This window comes from Apostichopus japonicus, chromosome 17 (genome assembly GCF_037975245.1).
Source record: "Apostichopus japonicus isolate 1M-3 chromosome 17, ASM3797524v1, whole genome shotgun sequence".
In the NCBI taxonomy this organism is placed as follows: Eukaryota; Metazoa; Echinodermata; class Holothuroidea; order Aspidochirotida; family Stichopodidae; genus Apostichopus; species Apostichopus japonicus.
In genome coordinates this window covers 28,576,767-28,593,221 of record NC_092577.1, presented here as the reverse complement: position 1 = coordinate 28,593,221, position 16,455 = coordinate 28,576,767, and the positions used below count along the sequence as shown (strand labels likewise).

The following is a 16,455-nucleotide window of genomic DNA, read 5'->3' as shown; positions in this document are numbered from 1 at the left end:
GTTGAGGTGTTTGTGCGTCAAACTATAACCACACACTCTACTAATCACAATTTTAATCTACCAAGCCTTAACAAAATGGTCACAGTTAAATAAGGAAATGTCAATTTCATATTTGAGACACTTTCCTGAATTATTTTACCCATTTATAGGAATTAGGCCTATACAGTAAACTTCAAGTTTAATGCATGTGCTAAGTATAACTGAATATTACTACAGTAAGTCTAGCTTAAATAAATTTTGTTTTTTATTTAGGATAGCCTACTGAAAACTAACTGCTGGCCATCCCTCATAGTACTGACTAAGTCAGGCAGAGCCCCAGAAAATAACTTCTTTTTTTTTCAACTACTGTAGTCCCCTGAGCTCCTCCTATCAAGCTGGTCTAACAACAGAATATCTATTACTTTTTGCTTTCAACTTGTGCTATGGCGTTATATGACCACATATGAGATCAGCATGGACAAATATACTGTAACAGTTTCAATTCCCACAGAATTAAAAAATGAAACAACAGTTGATTTAGTGAAAACTGTGCAATGTGTTTTATTGATTTAGAGTTCTCTTTAAAAAATGAAAAGGCCAATTTGTTGGTGAACACCTGTACATGTTAATTACCAAGTAAAAAGTATTTTGTTTTGTTTAATATTTCCATCGAGTATTGAATCACACACTACACAAACAAAAATATGAAATTTTCTGCTTCATCGTATCTGGCAAGGCCTCACCTTGACATGAAATAATGTGAGGTGCATGTTAATACTATGTCTGAAAGGTGCCAGCAGACATAAACCATGTAACTGAAGGAAGAAGTATATGCTATGTAGGGAGAGTCCCATAATACTGTACCTAATAATGTCATTGACTACCTGCATACTCAATACAGTAGTACCTGCAGTATACCAATACAGGAGTACCTGCATACTCAATATGGGAGTACCTGCATACTCAATACGGGAGTACCTGCATACTCAATATAGGAGTACCTGCATTCTCAATACAGTAGTTCCTACAATAGAACAATACAGGAGTACCTGCATACTCAATACAGTAGTTTCTCCCATAGAACAATACAGTAGTACCTGCAGTATAACAATACAGGAGTACCTGCATACTCAACATGGGAGTAGCTGCATTCTCAATATAGGAGTACCTGCATACTCAATACAGTAGTTTCTCCCATAGAACAATACAGTAGTACCTGCAGTATAACAATACAGGAGTACCTGCATACTCAACATGGGAGTAGCTGCATTCTCAATATAGGAGTACCTGCATACTCAATACAGTAGTTTCTCCCATAGAACAATACAGTAGTACCTGCAGTATAACAATACAGGAGTACCTGCATACTCAACATGGGAGTAGCTGCATTCTCAATATAGGAGTACCTGCATACTCAATACAGTAGTTTCTCCCATAGAACAATACAGTAGTACCTGCAGTATAACAATACAGGAGTACCTGCATACTCAACATGGGAGTACCTGCATTCTCAATATAGGAGTACCTGCATACTCAATACCTGCATAATCAATAAGGGTACTAGAACAATTCAGTATTATGCACACAGAGAACTAGCTACCTAATGTTACCTAGTTTCACAGAGATATAGGAATATCATAGCATTTTCTTTGTATACAGACCCCCACACACAGTCAACATGCTTATTTACAGTATTCAAGAGAAAAGGAATGAATTTTGTACAGAATGAAAGCAAAGCCTTGAAAAAATTATCAGATGCCCATCACAAAGACCGCAAATTAAGAGCGCAGCACTATTACATTAAACTTCATACTAATCACATTCTTATCGGAAAGAGAGAAAAAAAATTGCCACTCTTGACACTGTGATGATTTACTTGGCTATTATGTGATCATTTACTTGACTATATGGTGAAATGTTTTCTGGAGAACTAGCATTTATTTCGTTGGAAACAAACAAAGGTCAAATGCGGTTCTCCAACAACATACCAAACTGAATAGGTGAGGGACAAAAATTCTCCAAGTCAAGAGAGCCATGTCATATGTTTGCTTTAGAATTTACATAACAGAGTAAAGCCCAATGCCTGTCCTGGACTTTAGATGTTGTACAAAAATGATAATTGCCTTACTGATGTTGTTACATCATGATCACTTGATAACCTTAACAGTCCATAAGATTACTTGTCAAAGTGTAAGATGCATCACAACAACCAAATAAGTCTTTACTGACACAAACTTTCTTTTACACACGGTTCTAATTTCAACTTGAAGACCATTTTATTCCAAACGGTCATTACAAAACAACCACGGTTTGCCCATCGACACATTAACTGGCCCGGCCCCATCTAATTACATTAAAGGACTACATCAAAACGAAAGACAAATTAAGAAACTAGTTCATGCAGGAAAACATGATGACTTTGACGATTATTTTCACTGAAATTATATTTTTGTTTTTATTGTAAATGTTGATATACCGTACAGTAAAATATCCAAAATGTAGCTATCACTTTGGCCGACAACAAAAAAAGTCTGTCAGCCTAAATTTACTATAAAATAGAAATCTGTTGCAGCCAGCAGAGGAAACAATGAATGATAACAACATACCGCAAATGGAACATGCATATTATTGTTTCGTTTCCTAGTTTTTATCATCACCAACCTAATTCACCACCATGCCTACAAGACCATCAGCATATTCCCAACTGGGGAATCAAGGGCATGGATTTTGAAACTGATGACGACCAGATGAAATGTCTCTTTAATTTGTATCCTAATCTTCCGATACAGTTTGCCTCAATTCCTGAATGCTTGTTCCTTTCATTTCCTATTTTTTTTCTCCGTATAAATTTGCTATATTTTTTGGTTTTTGTTTGTTTTCGTCCCTATAAAAGAAATGACTTTCAAAGAATATTAATATTAGATTAAGATAGAACTAGGTCAAAGTTCGTCCTTTCCCGAGTCTTCTTCGTCATCCATATCAAAGTCGCTCAGGTCAATATCATCTTCTACTGGAAGCTGCAGGAAACAAAAAAGAAGAAAAAAATTGAAAGGAATCAAATTAGTTGTGTTAATTTTTATGTAGTTGAGATCCTCCTGCAAGCAGGAACTCCGAAGGAAGCTATCATTGGCTTATCAAAGCCGCAAGCTGACCAAAGTCAGTCTCTTAGGTTCTTGGAAGGAACTGGCGTTAACCACTAAGCTAACACTTCCATTTGAAAACCAAACCATTTGAAAACCAAAATCAAGAAAAAGGCCATTTAAAGGTTTTCCATGGATTGACTGCCATTTCACAGTGACCAAAAGAGAATATGGAACAAGTCTGGGGAGGGAGGGGGGGAGTTTTTTTTTGCAAATACAATAAAGATCTTACATTCCAGAATTGCATTTTACAATTTGCTACTCCTGTAAATTACTAACCTACACAAGAGAGATTTTGGATATCAACTTTTAAAGTTTTCCATCAAAGAGTCGGGTAATTATATCTCTCACCCTGGACTGACATTTCACAGATCTTAATTCCTGTGTGGCGATCATCAGATAACCCCAATCTAACCCGAATCGAACATTCACAAATGCAAATCGGGCCAGTGCAACCTCTGCTTAGAAGAAAAGCTGGCAATCTTTATGTACAAAGGACAGAATAAACAAAAAACATTGAACTCATCTCAAAGTGTTGCCATGGTAACAGACCACCCAGCAGCAGTGTTAGTAAGAAATGAGACCACACGATCGTTTTTACGTCCAGTTGTCTGATGATTGCCGCACACTGCAGGCTTGAAACTCTAGTAACAACATGCTGTAAGTTTCTGTACTATATTACATATCAATGATATATATTTTTCGCATACGCATATATATTTTTTATATTTACCTCTCCATCTTTTCCGTCCCATGGTTCCACCGTGTCTACCGTTGGTAAAGTGTCTCCCCTCAGTGGTTCAGTTGAACCCCTGCCAACAGCAACAGCTCTGTAAAGTAACAAGATCAAATCAGTTTACATGTATCGCTGAGGTGTAGATAATACCCCCCCCCCTCCCCAAAAATGCATATATATAAATAATTGAAATCGTAATGAGTTGGAAAATCCAGAACGGTGAAAAAAACTTCCAGCCTCCACCGGGATTCGAACCAAGGCCTCCCGCTTTATATGCCGACACCCTAATCACTTGGCTATGGAAGCTGATTGTATGTCCAGAGGTTCGAAATCGGTAATTCCACTGTAGGCATTTGTCATCTGTATCGAACAATGGTAGCTCTGTTTTGGTGACATATTTGCCCCACTCCAGAGATCAAACATGATTCTAACCAACTCAAAATCATTTGTGATTCCTAAGGCCGGATCTCGAAAGAGATATATATACATATATTATATGACTGACAATTGTTCAAAGTCCAAAAAAGCTGTCTTTTGAGAAATTGTTTCTTACATCAAGTAAACTGTAATCAACAACAAAACTTTGACATCCACAAAACTTAAAACCATGTTTTGAAAAAAAGCTGGTTTGAACAAATAAAAATTCATATTTCCTTTCATGCGTCAAAAATGCAACAGTTAATGCATTTATTGAGCAAAATAGAAACAAAAAGAACTTTGTTATGCTAATATCAAGTACAGTAACAGTGAAACTAATTACAGTATAGTAACTAATGTTAATGGATGATAACAGTCTTGATAATTCAATTAGTTTCATCAATATTAACTGATGTCCTATTCTACTCTTGGTTGTCCACAAGCCTCAAAGAATTCTACCGAGGTATTAGGTTCTGGGCTTACCTCATAAATTCTCCAAGTCCTTCGATGCTGAAAGATCCTTTGAAGACGGCCAACTTCTTCTTACGAGCGTTCACCGCTGCCAGTGCTGGATATCCGAACCCACCAAATCCCAGGGTATCTTCTAGTTTTTGTTGTTTGCCTGCTTCGGTCCAAACCCATCTGGAGGAGTGAGAAACATTCTCTTATTTCAACATCCAGTTTTGAGAAAATGCAGAAAAAGTTTCCACGTTATCTGCATTAATGGATTATTGGATTCCAGTGATGCTTTTAATACATTATAAACACAGGCCAAAACATGGGATAAAACTAGCACCTGTTTCACCTCGTTGAGAAAAAAACACAGAAGGCTGACAAACAGAAGCCCACCCCCACCCTCTCAAATACCCCCTACTAATGCTACCCACCCCTACTCTCTCACCTCCAAAAAATAGCAAACATGAAAATACAAGCATAAGAATAATGTCTGTGATCAACGTACCCCCAATGCCTTTGTTTGTATTTATCTGCTAGTTCTGTCATCATTTTGATGTATGTATTGCGACCGTCGGCTCCTGTGTCCAAAATGTGCGGTAAGGCTGCAATGATGCATAGGGGGCTCTCTTCGCAAGCTTCTTTAAGTACAGCATCATCAACAATCTGCAAAATTGACATTACTCATGAAGCGTGACATTCTGATATAATAATAACAACGAAACAACGTCTTTCTGTATAAGTCAAAAGATGGCTGCTGGATATCGAAAAACTAGAACATGAAGTGGTGTTGGATGTTGGAAAGTGACATGGGCCAACTGTGTTTCAAACATCGTAAGAAAAAAATCCATACAATGTCGTATGTTTCCTCAACGGAGATTAACCCAATCGTTGGCAGAACGATACTGTCAAAATATTCCAGATATCATAAATAGGAAAATGGCCACTTTCTCGCAAGAAGTTAAGCAGGATTGATAGTTTGTTTTCTGGGGTGGGGGAGGGGGGGCTTACATCATGCAAAACTGAGGAACTTTCTGCAACATGTAAATTTAAGAGATCAAGGACCCAAGGTGCTACGTATTTTGCGATGAGATACCGGATAAATTATCCAGTTTTAAGATGTTAATAGCGTTGTGACAACAATTCACTCTCACCTCCTTGACCTCGGGAGTAGGCAGAAGGTCAGCTGCTTTGTCCATACACCATGAGACGATGCCAGATGCTTGTCTCCCGCCGTCATAGTCTTGAGCGTCACTCTGACCTCCTGACCCCACAGGGAAGTACTTGAGAGTTGGGTATCCTTGTATCTGTCCAAAAAAGCAATGAAAGTATTAAAAATATGATAGTATTAATATAAATGGAAAGCTGGATCGGTGCAGAAGGGTTAGTACATTCCTGAGACTTATACAGCTGCTAGCATCACCACCATTGACATCACCACCATTGACATCACCACCATTGACATCACCACCATTGACATCACATGATCACCACAATTGACGGCACCACCATTAACATCACCATTGAAATCACATGATCACCACCATTAATATCACTATTATTGACATAACCACCATTAATGTCAAAAGAATAATTAGATTGTGTTACTGCACAAATACGATAAAATCTATAATAGTCCTGAAAGTGAAGGGATCACCCTCATGCGCTTATGAAATTATCCCAAATTGCAAAATTCTTATCAATTTTACAAATTAACATCTACTTGTGGGACTTTTTTTTTGTTTTGTTTTTTGGTATCATCTCATAGGGAACCAATTAGGCACTTAAGCCAAACACTATTGAACAGCAAACGAATCGGCATTTTGTAAAAAACTCTGCAGTAAAACAAACTCCACCTGATACCCTAATTTCTGAAAGTGAAGAACAATGTTTTTATCTGTTTTTTATACCCCAAATCTGGAGGCGATGATGGTGTGAGCAGTGGCATCCAAGGCTCCCAACTTAAATGTTCCCTTCAGCTCCGAAGCAGCCTGAGCAAACTCTGGAGCCAGGTTCTTGCAGTGGCCGCACCAAGGGGCAAAAAACTCTACCAGCCATGGTTCTTTGCTGTTGTACACAAGTTCCTCGAAGTTGGAGTCTGTGAGGGTGACCACCGCGTCCTTGCCACCCTAAAAATAAGAGAAAAAGTAAGAAGAGAGCTAAAAATAATTGTGGGAAAAGTAAACAAACTCTTCATTCAAAAACTCTGTTACAGTCGATTTTACAGATACTGTACCCTTTTAAACATGGGGGGTTTCCAGAGTTTGCCAACGGACATCAATTATTAAGTTTAATCAAGTCTACATATATAGTCCAAGCTAGCTTTTATGCATTCTGAGAATCAATGTGGAGCAGTGAGTGGGGGAGGGGGTGGGGCTTGTGGGTCATGGATAAGCCCTGATCATTTGCGGACTTCACTAAAAGTGCGCTGGGCTTGGGTAGCCTGTATTTAAGACCTAACTTTAAGCTATACATACAAACAGCTGTTAGCTTTCCAAACACATTCACTGCTGAAACTGCTTTAAAATCATTGCCTATGGTACATACAGTACAGAATAAATTTGATCATTTCTTATGTAACATAAGAATAACCTACCACATCAACATATATTTGAAGCCCTCTGCTTTCATGACTCAAGAGGTGATGATGGAGCAGGTTTGACTTACTGTCTTTTTTCTTCTTTTTTTCTGTCACATTTTTTATGATTGTTGTTACGTTAAGTTGTAACAGTTGTTATGTTAAGGTGTAGTATGCTCTCAACCCAAGTGAACTTTCCTAGATAAACCATTATGGACTGCAGAGCAATAAAATCAACAGCCATTAAAGTTGTGTTGACCAGTGACTTACACCATTGCCACCACTGCCACCACTCTTGCCACCACTGCTGCCACCACCACCGCCACTCTTGCCACCACTCTTGCCACCTAGTCTGTCCTTCACAGTTTTCTTTGCAACCTCAAGCGCCTTATCCACAATAGCTGGTGCTGTTCTTCCACCTGTAAGTATAAAGCGATAAAAACAAGACGAAAATTACTACCCGATACTGCAACCCGTTAAGGGAGAATTCACAGGAAATGGAAGAAAACCTCTGCTGAATTAAAAGATCAAAGGTAGTGAAGACGCAGATGTAGCACACTTTTGGCAAAGAAGTACATCCTCATTGAGTTGTGTGATTATTTATCGAGCTACTACTGTATGGCCCCAGAGGAAGAGATGCCCACGATTGAATGCATTTAATGAGGCTACAAGAGTGAAACCCTATAGTGTACGCTGAGGACTTAAATCAACGAGAATGCGTCCCGAGACGATCATTTAAGTGCCAGAGCAAAAAGGAATAAATAACACAAAATTAAGAATAATAATTAATATAATCAGTGTCAATTTCATAATGGTTAGGTATGCCTGGTATTGTTTTCAAAGGGAAAAAAAAACAAGTAAAAATGTACCTTGGTAATCTTCTGGTTTTGATTTATCTAAGCCAAATATTTTGATAGTTGGGAATCCTCGTACACCAAATTGACTTCCAAGAGATTTATGTTGATCGGCATCCACAGCTCCGACTTTAACGACACCCTACCATGAGAAGAAAGATTTGCATGAAAGACCGGTGCTGGTGCAGGGGGATGTGGGGGGGGACAAACACCCCCCAACTTCTAATCCCACATCATATAATTAAGAGTAGTTATTAGCAGACGCTAGCATGTAAACCTAATTTAGAGTCTAAATATATAACATTTTAGTTTTTCTTGGGTAGGTTTGGGGTGGAGGGGGGCAGGGAGAGGATGAGGAGACATACCAGGAAAGCAGGGTTACTCAAGGGGATATAGAAACCATTTAGTTCATCAAAGCAGTTCATAAAAGTGGGAGACAATGTATAGTAAGTTGGTTGGGGGCTGGCAGACACAGGATCAGGCAGTGACCTGGTGGTCTCAAGATGGAAGTTACAATTCAAATCTCCACAGCCACCCCTCTCCCTTGCCTACCCTTAGACAAGCCATTGGTTATGTATCTGCAAAAATGGATCCTTTCCACCTTCCCCTCTCCCTCCCTCCCTCTCCCCCTCTCCCCCCCGCCCCCCCGCCCGACTTCATCTCTGTACTAACTCTTCCAAGTCTGTGCGCAAAAGTCATCTTGCAGTGGAAAATACTACCAACAAAATGAAACTTTGTCATCCCTTCCACTCTCACTGCCTCCCACCCCCACTAACTCTTCCCCTTCAATCCTACTTTACCTTTGCACACATCTTGCCAAACAATGCCCACTAACTCATTCCCTTGTCAATCCTATTTTACCTTCACACACATTTTGTCAAACAATCCCCACTTACTCATTCCCTTTTCAATCCTATTTTACCTTTGCACACATCTTGCCAAACAATTCCCACTAACTCATTTCCTTATCGATCCTGTTTTACCTTTGCACACATCTTGCCAAACAATTCCCACTAACTGATTCCCTTTTCAATCATATTTTACCTTCGTGCACATCTTGTCAAACAATGCCCACTAACTCATTCCCTTATCAATCCTGTTTTACCTTCACACACATTTGGCCAAACAATAAAATACAAACCTTCAAAGCAGTGGCAACCTTCTCCCACTCAGGAGCTAGAGATTTACAGTGTCCACACCTAAAGATGAAAATGGAGATACCTTAATATCAAAGCCTGTACCACACAAAATTGAAACAAACTAATTTATGTGAATAACAGTATGTCCAAACTTGACTCTTTTTAGCTGCCACAAGAATAGTTTTTTTTTGCAATCTACCTCTCTGATCTGTTTTCACTGGTCCTTAAAATAACAAAAATAAAATAACTTTAAATAACTGGTCCTTAAAAGAATAACGTCCTTAAAATAACAAAACATACATGTGCATTTCTAACATGTCATTACAAGATACATAGTTATAACTTTAATTAATGCAAGGAAAACGATAATTGGATGTGCTTGTATGCATGCCTATGGGTGATAATTACATGATTATACCATTGCAAGAACTTCTCTTCCACTTACCAAGGTGCAAAAAATTCTACCAACCAAACTGAATCACTATTTACTACTTTGTCATTGAAAACCTCTGGTGTGAGCTGAATTACATCTGATTTGGCGTTCGATAACGAAATGGCTACCGCCAAAATGGCAAGACCTTGAAGAAAGAAAAAGACAAACTACAGATCAATTCACACTCTAAAAGCAAATCCAGGCTAGTCGAAGGTCGACCAATTTAGCAGTCTGGGAGTAGATTGATACTGATTGGTTAAAAATGTTACCATTAAGCTTGTCTTAATTGTCTCAGTACTTGTTTTGCCAAATTTAACCTGCACCTTTCCAGCATACTGCATTATGAAAACTCGGTGAAAATGACACTTTTCTATGCAATTTACATGTCAATATTTATTAGTGTAATTGAGTTATCCCCTGACCAACAGATCATGCGCCAATCAAATCTCTCTGTTTTGTTTACGACCATATGGCCTAGGACAACTTAATTTTAGTGGATAGCCTGTATAAGGTTCCTTTTCTTGAAAAGTATCTTTTCTCTCGGTCGTACCGATGTAGCCTGTGAAATTGTGTCATTTCCTACCAATGCGATGAATAAACAGGTGTTTTCAGACATTTCCTCCATGGAATTGGGTAAAAAAAGTGGACGATACGAGTATAGGACTGAGTTTAAATCTTGATCGGGCAGCATCTGTAGACTATTTTGTTTACAGTTGTGTAATGACCATAGGTGGTCGCAGTGAGTTTATGGTAAATCGTTCATGCCATAAGGGGAACAGTTAATAAATTTCTTTCTTTCGATTGTGACAGCTTTTCTCCATTACACCCACCTGGTCAGAGTGCATTTAGAATAAGAAACATTGAATTTACTTCGGAAGTTTGTTTTCCGAAATTCATCAGCAAACAGGTATTGAGACTTTAAAGTTAAAATTAAATTAAATACTTGAGATGAAGCTAGCATGCAATGTGGATGCATCAAAAGTAACCGTGTGCACAGTACTGCTTTCATCAATAGAACATATTAAATGACATTGACGTACATACATAAATTTGGACTGATAACGTCACTTACTGTAGGAGAGACGGTAAAACTGTTTTTAGAACATGTCACAATCTCATAGCTCTATCACATTCCTTGTGAACCTATAGGAACAAAGGAATCTAGCTAAGTAGCTATTTTTAATGTTTACTGCAACTTTCTATTCCAAACTTGCTATTTTGAATATGTTCTTTCAAACAATTAAAACTGCAGTTGGAAAGCAAATGGATATCTAGGACTGTACACAGTGTATGTAGACAAAGGGTGCAGATGAGAGGAGTTGCTAAATTGCTCAGTAACAAAGCAGTTTGTGAAAGAGAAAACTTTAATAGTGACTGCACGAGATAATATTTTATCTAACAAGAGCCTTTCTCTGACAGACTCTGTAGGTTATTTGACATTTCATGAAAATTTGACTAGGCTATGAATAATCTATTGGAACTTCCAAAGTGCACCACTTCCTGTGCAAAGAGAAACTTTAATAGTGACTGCATGAGATAAAATTTAATCTAAAAAGAACACTAGTTCAGTCAAAACTATGTTGGTAGACCTAGCCTATGCTTAGCTGAATGGATCACAAACAGTTGCTTCTATGCAATGACTTAATTAGCCTAGGCCTAGGTTAATTTAATTAAACTTGACACTTGTCAAATTAACAAGTGAAAACCATTTCACAATACATTTAATATTATGGCCTAGCCTATGCAAAATCTAGTGATATTAACTGGTCTACCTAAATATACATAATCTACGATTATAAGTTGTTAGAACCAAGATATCCTACATATCTTACATTAAGGCACAATAACATAGAGATTGTTCTTTTTCATTTTTATTTTAGTGACCTGCCAAAACAAAGTAAGTTAGCATAGCCTAACCTTCTACTCGAGTCCTAGCCTAAGTTAGCCTAAGCTAGCCTAAGTTAGCCTAAGACAGACGACAGACTTACAAGTTACAGTAAGCCTATGCAGTATGCTGCTTAAACTTTAAGTTTAAGTAACTAATCTAGGCCTAAGTACGAATACTTACCAATGAATTGATTCATATTTGATTCAGTTTCGTGTCCTGTTGTAGTACCTTACTGTTAGTTAGAATCGCATGTAATCTAGAAAAGCTTTCAAATGAATGATAGCTGGAGTGATGTGCCCTTACTAGTGCGAAATCCGCCTTGCATCAATGTAAACTAGTACTGGCTACTTTATGAACATAGCGTAACTGGTAATCACTATATAACGCAATAACACATGTACATCGTCAGTAACAACAGTATACGTGTGTTTTTGTGATCAATGGTGTTCGAGTTGAACAACCGTGGCTATCGCTGATTGGTTTAAAGTGGACAAGCCCCCCATCTTACTTCTCATGTGAATAAGACTTATTAGTGTGTGAACTGATCGAGCTGGGCAAAGCCCAGCTCCTGCAGAATTATGGATAAATTTGTAAAATTTTGGGAAACGACAACTAGAAGGTGGTATCTAAGAAAAACCACAGAAAAAGGAGTAAGGTATTGTGGACAAGAAGAGCACCTTATCTTACGCTTTTTGTTTTTCTTGATATTGGAATGCGAGTAAACAGACCAGTAGCGTAACTCCTACGGGCTCGGACCGTGCTGGGCCGGGGCCCTGACCAAAAAGGGGCCCCGCTATACTGATGCACAGAAAAAGGGTACCTCTTTGGATAGGGAGGGCCCAGTTTTACTGGGAAAGAAAAACTCATGCAAGACTGAATGTTGTTTCTCACTCATACAACTTGTAAGATGCATCCAGAAGCCGAATTCCTCAATCCTCAGTCCATGGTATATAGTTACAAAGAATTTTTATAGCTATGTTGATAGTATTGTTCTGTCAATTCTCTTGATATATTTTAGCATTATAACATATTTGTCAGCTGGAAACAATGTGTAAATGCTAAATGGCATTTCAAATGTTCTAAACCAAGACCCCCTGCATTGATCCTGCAAAAATCCTTGGACCTTGGACCCGTGAGCGTCCGCAGGGAGGGGCAAGGGGGAGGGGTAACTTCCCCCTGAAAAATATATACATGTATATATCACATATCAATAAATTATACCTGAAATATATCAATGTAATTACTTTTCAAAGGGCTATGTAAACACGCGTTCTATGTTTATCGCAGGTTTTTCGAACGTTTCATACAGCTTTAAGCAGCTTATTAAAGTTATGTTTACATCGCAAGATATATATATATATATATATATATAGACAATTTTTGTCAACAAATAATTGGTATGCAGCGCTATCTAATGGCAGCTCTACAAAAGTGCTCCTCATTGTTTTGGGAATAACCTGTGTTATATTGTTTGGAAAGTTGCTGTGTTTTTCAGTATTTGTTGTGTTTGTTATTCTGTTAAATATGGACATATTTTTGTGACTTTTGTACTTGGATTTACCACTAAATATTTGTGAGAAAATCTTGAACTCTCTATCCTTACTAGTGTTAAGAAAATGCATGCAGTAACCATTAAACACACAAGAGAGTTTCTTCTTGCTGTAGAGAAATCTGTTAAGTCTTGTGTGGGCTTTCAGCCAAGGAAAAGGACAATAGATGATTTAAATCCATTCAGGAGACCCACTCGCAGAGGAACAAAGGCTGGCATTAAATTCAGGAGATGCATACCAGTGCTTATAAATAGAGATTGTGCTAATTGGAATAACAAAAGCAATGAGGGTAAACAATCAGGGATAAATTTCAACAATCTAATCCAGCTACCTACCAACAATCTAATTCAGCAACCTACAGGACTCAAAGAAACATACCATAATGATATGCAATATGAAATTCAAACTGTAATTAAACCAAGGCTTGTGAACCACGTTAGAACTATCAAAACGCACCGCAATAATTTACATGTCATAAAAAGGGATCATAAACTTAAATTCAATAACCAGCATACCAAGCCGCTAATAGTGTTCTTACAAAATGTTCGCTCCATCAGCAATAAAGCAATATCTGTTTCTGACTTTGTTGTATCGAATGATATTGACATTTTAGCACTAACTGAAACATGGCTGGGAAATGTGACTGACAGCTCTGTAATAGGTAACCTTGTCCCTACGGGTTATGAATTTGAGCATGTCCCCCGTTCCACCGGAAAGACTGGAGGAGGGGTTGGGTTGCTGTTTAAATCTGGATTATCACTAAAGATTAACACCTCGACTAAGGATAATCTCTACACGCATTTTGAGCATATGGATTGCTGTATCAGCACTGGTGATTTACAATTTGCATTAAGTGTTATCTACCGACCCCCTCCCTCTTCTAAAAATGGATTCAAGAATTCTATATTTTTTGATGAATGGGCACTTTATCTAGAAAGTATTACAGCCATGAAAGATCGTGTGACCATCGTTGGTGATTTGAACTTTCACCTGGATAACCCTAATGATGTTGATTCACAGAAGTTTTCTAGACTTTTAAATGTCCATGGTTTAAAACAACATGTCGTTGGTGCAACTCATCGTGCTGGACATACCCTGGATGTAGTGATAACCCGAGAACACAGTGACATACTGTATGGTTCACCATCTATTGTTGACGCATGTCTTGGTAATATGAATGGAAATTTGACTTGTGATCATTACGCTGTAAGTCTCAACATCAATACGCATAAACCAGATCACATTCGCAAAGTTACAACGTTCAGAAAGTTTCGTGATATCAATGTTCCTGATTTTATCGATGACATCAAACATTGTGAAACCTTAATGAATGTCAATCAGTCGGTTGAGGAGCTAGTGGCTGCCTACATTAATCATTTGAGCAAATTAGTTGATCGCCATGCACCAGAATGTACCAAGACAATTACTTTACGACCCAATACCCCATGGTACACAGACACACTCAGACATGCAAAACATGAACGAAGAAAGGCTGAAAGAAAATGGAGGACGACTCGTCTTACTGTCCACTGGCAAATTTATAGAAACCAATGTAAAGTTGTTAATAAACTTCTAGTTCAAGAAAAACGGAACTATTATTGCAACAAAATTGCGGAATGTGGCAGTGATCAAAGACGACTTTTCAGTCTAACCAAAGACTTAATGGGTGAACCAAATGATGCCACATTGCCATCAAACACATGTGTTGAAAGTCTTGCTAATCAATTTGGTGAGTTCTTTATAAACAAGGTAGCAGCTATTCGTGAGGAATATGATACTTGTGATGCCACGGCCAGTGTAGACGTAATGGCAGACGATAGTATTTTTGGTGGTTGTCCTCTAGAATCTTTCTCTCCTGCCACCGAAGAAGAGGTACGGAAGCTAATTACAAGCTCCCCAACAAAGTCCTGCAACTTGGATCCTATACCTACCTGGCTATTGAAGCAATGTGTCGATGCACTCCTGCCAATTATAACCGCCATCATAAACCAATCACTGATTGAATCAAAGGTGCCGTCTTGTTTTAAGCGTTCTATTGTTAAACCACTGCTCAAAAAGCCTGGTATGAATAAAGAAGTGTTTAAAAACTACCGACCTGTATCAAATTTACCTTTTATATCCAAACTTTTAGAAAAAGTTGTTGCAATACGCCTTCAACATCACTTAAATGCCAATGCTTTGCATGATAATCTCCAATCTGCATATCGCCAGTACCATTCAACTGAGTCAGCTTTACTAAGAGTACATAACGATATTGCTGCAGCTCTTGACAAGAGGTCCCAAACAATGATGGTCATGTTGGACCTATCGGCAGCCTTCGATCTTATTGATCATGAGATCTTATTTAATCGTCTCCAACATACTTTTGGAATTGCGTCAAACTCATTAAAATGGTTTAAATCATATTTTAGGGACAGAATGCAATGTATACAAATTGATAATGTTATATCTGACGAGAAACAGCTAAGATTTGGGGTGCCACAAGGATCTGTACTTGGTCCTTTGATATATTGTATGTTTACCCGTCCAGTTGGAGAAATAATTCAGCGCCATAACATCAACCATCACTGTTATGCTGATGATACACAATTGTATTTGAATTTTGGTGCCCTTGAGTCCTGGAATGATGTATCTTTAAAGGTCCAAGCATGCCTTTCAGATATAGTCAGGTGGATGCGGGTTAATTGCTTGAAACTTAACCAGGACAAAACTGAGTTCATTGTATTTTCACCAAAATTTCAGGGTAATGCTATTCAAGACTTGTATATAAATATGGGACCTAACACCATATGTTCAGTTCCTAAAGTAAAGAATTTAGGTGTATATCTTGATCACAATCTTACCATGGATAATCAAGTTGACTCTATCTGTAAGTCCTGTTATTGGCAGATCCGGAATATTGGCAAAATTAGAAGGTATATCTCAGATGATGCATGTAAGACTTTAATCCATGCCCTTGTGACATCAAAACTGGACTACTGCAATGCCCTGCTATATGGCCTGCCTCACAAGCTAACCGATCGCCTTCAGCGAGTTCAGAATCGCGCTGCACGGCTTGTGAGTCGCACTCGTAGACATGAGCATATTACACCCGTATTACGTGACTTACATTGGTTGCCGATTCATTGCAGGTTCAATTATAAGATTCTGTTATATACATATAAGTCACTTAATGGTTTAGCCCCTATCTACCTCTCTGAATTAATGCATAAATACAAGCCTACTCGATCTCTACGCTCAGAATCCAAGTCCTTACTTACCAAACCTGTCATTAAAACTTCTACATAC

General features: G+C 38.2%; 1 protein-coding gene across 3 annotated transcripts; it reads right to left on the bottom strand.

The window, feature by feature from the left end:
- Positions 1 to 515: 515 nt before the first annotated feature.
- LOC139984755 (protein disulfide-isomerase A6-like) lies at positions 516 to 11,974 on the bottom strand. Of its 3 annotated transcripts, none has more exons than XR_011799177.1 (12): positions 11,798 to 11,974; positions 9,742 to 9,874; positions 9,299 to 9,356; positions 8,173 to 8,299; positions 7,574 to 7,722; positions 6,636 to 6,854; positions 5,880 to 6,032; positions 5,234 to 5,391; positions 4,756 to 4,914; positions 3,853 to 3,949; positions 1,029 to 2,996; positions 516 to 980 (listed from the first exon to the last, which is right to left on the bottom strand). XR_011799177.1 is itself a non-coding variant. In XM_071998790.1 (11 exons), the coding sequence occupies exons 1-11, from the start codon at positions 11,811 to 11,813 to the stop codon at positions 2,919 to 2,921; spliced, it is 1,347 nt and encodes a 448-aa protein (XP_071854891.1). In that variant the 5' UTR covers positions 11,814 to 11,974; the 3' UTR covers positions 516 to 2,918. The 3 variants fall into 3 exon arrangements, 1 of the variants encoding a protein (XP_071854891.1); XR_011799176.1 differs by having other exon boundaries at positions 516 to 1,339; positions 1,386 to 2,996; XM_071998790.1 differs by having other exon boundaries at positions 516 to 2,996.
- Between the last annotated feature and the right edge of the window lie 4,481 nt (positions 11,975 to 16,455).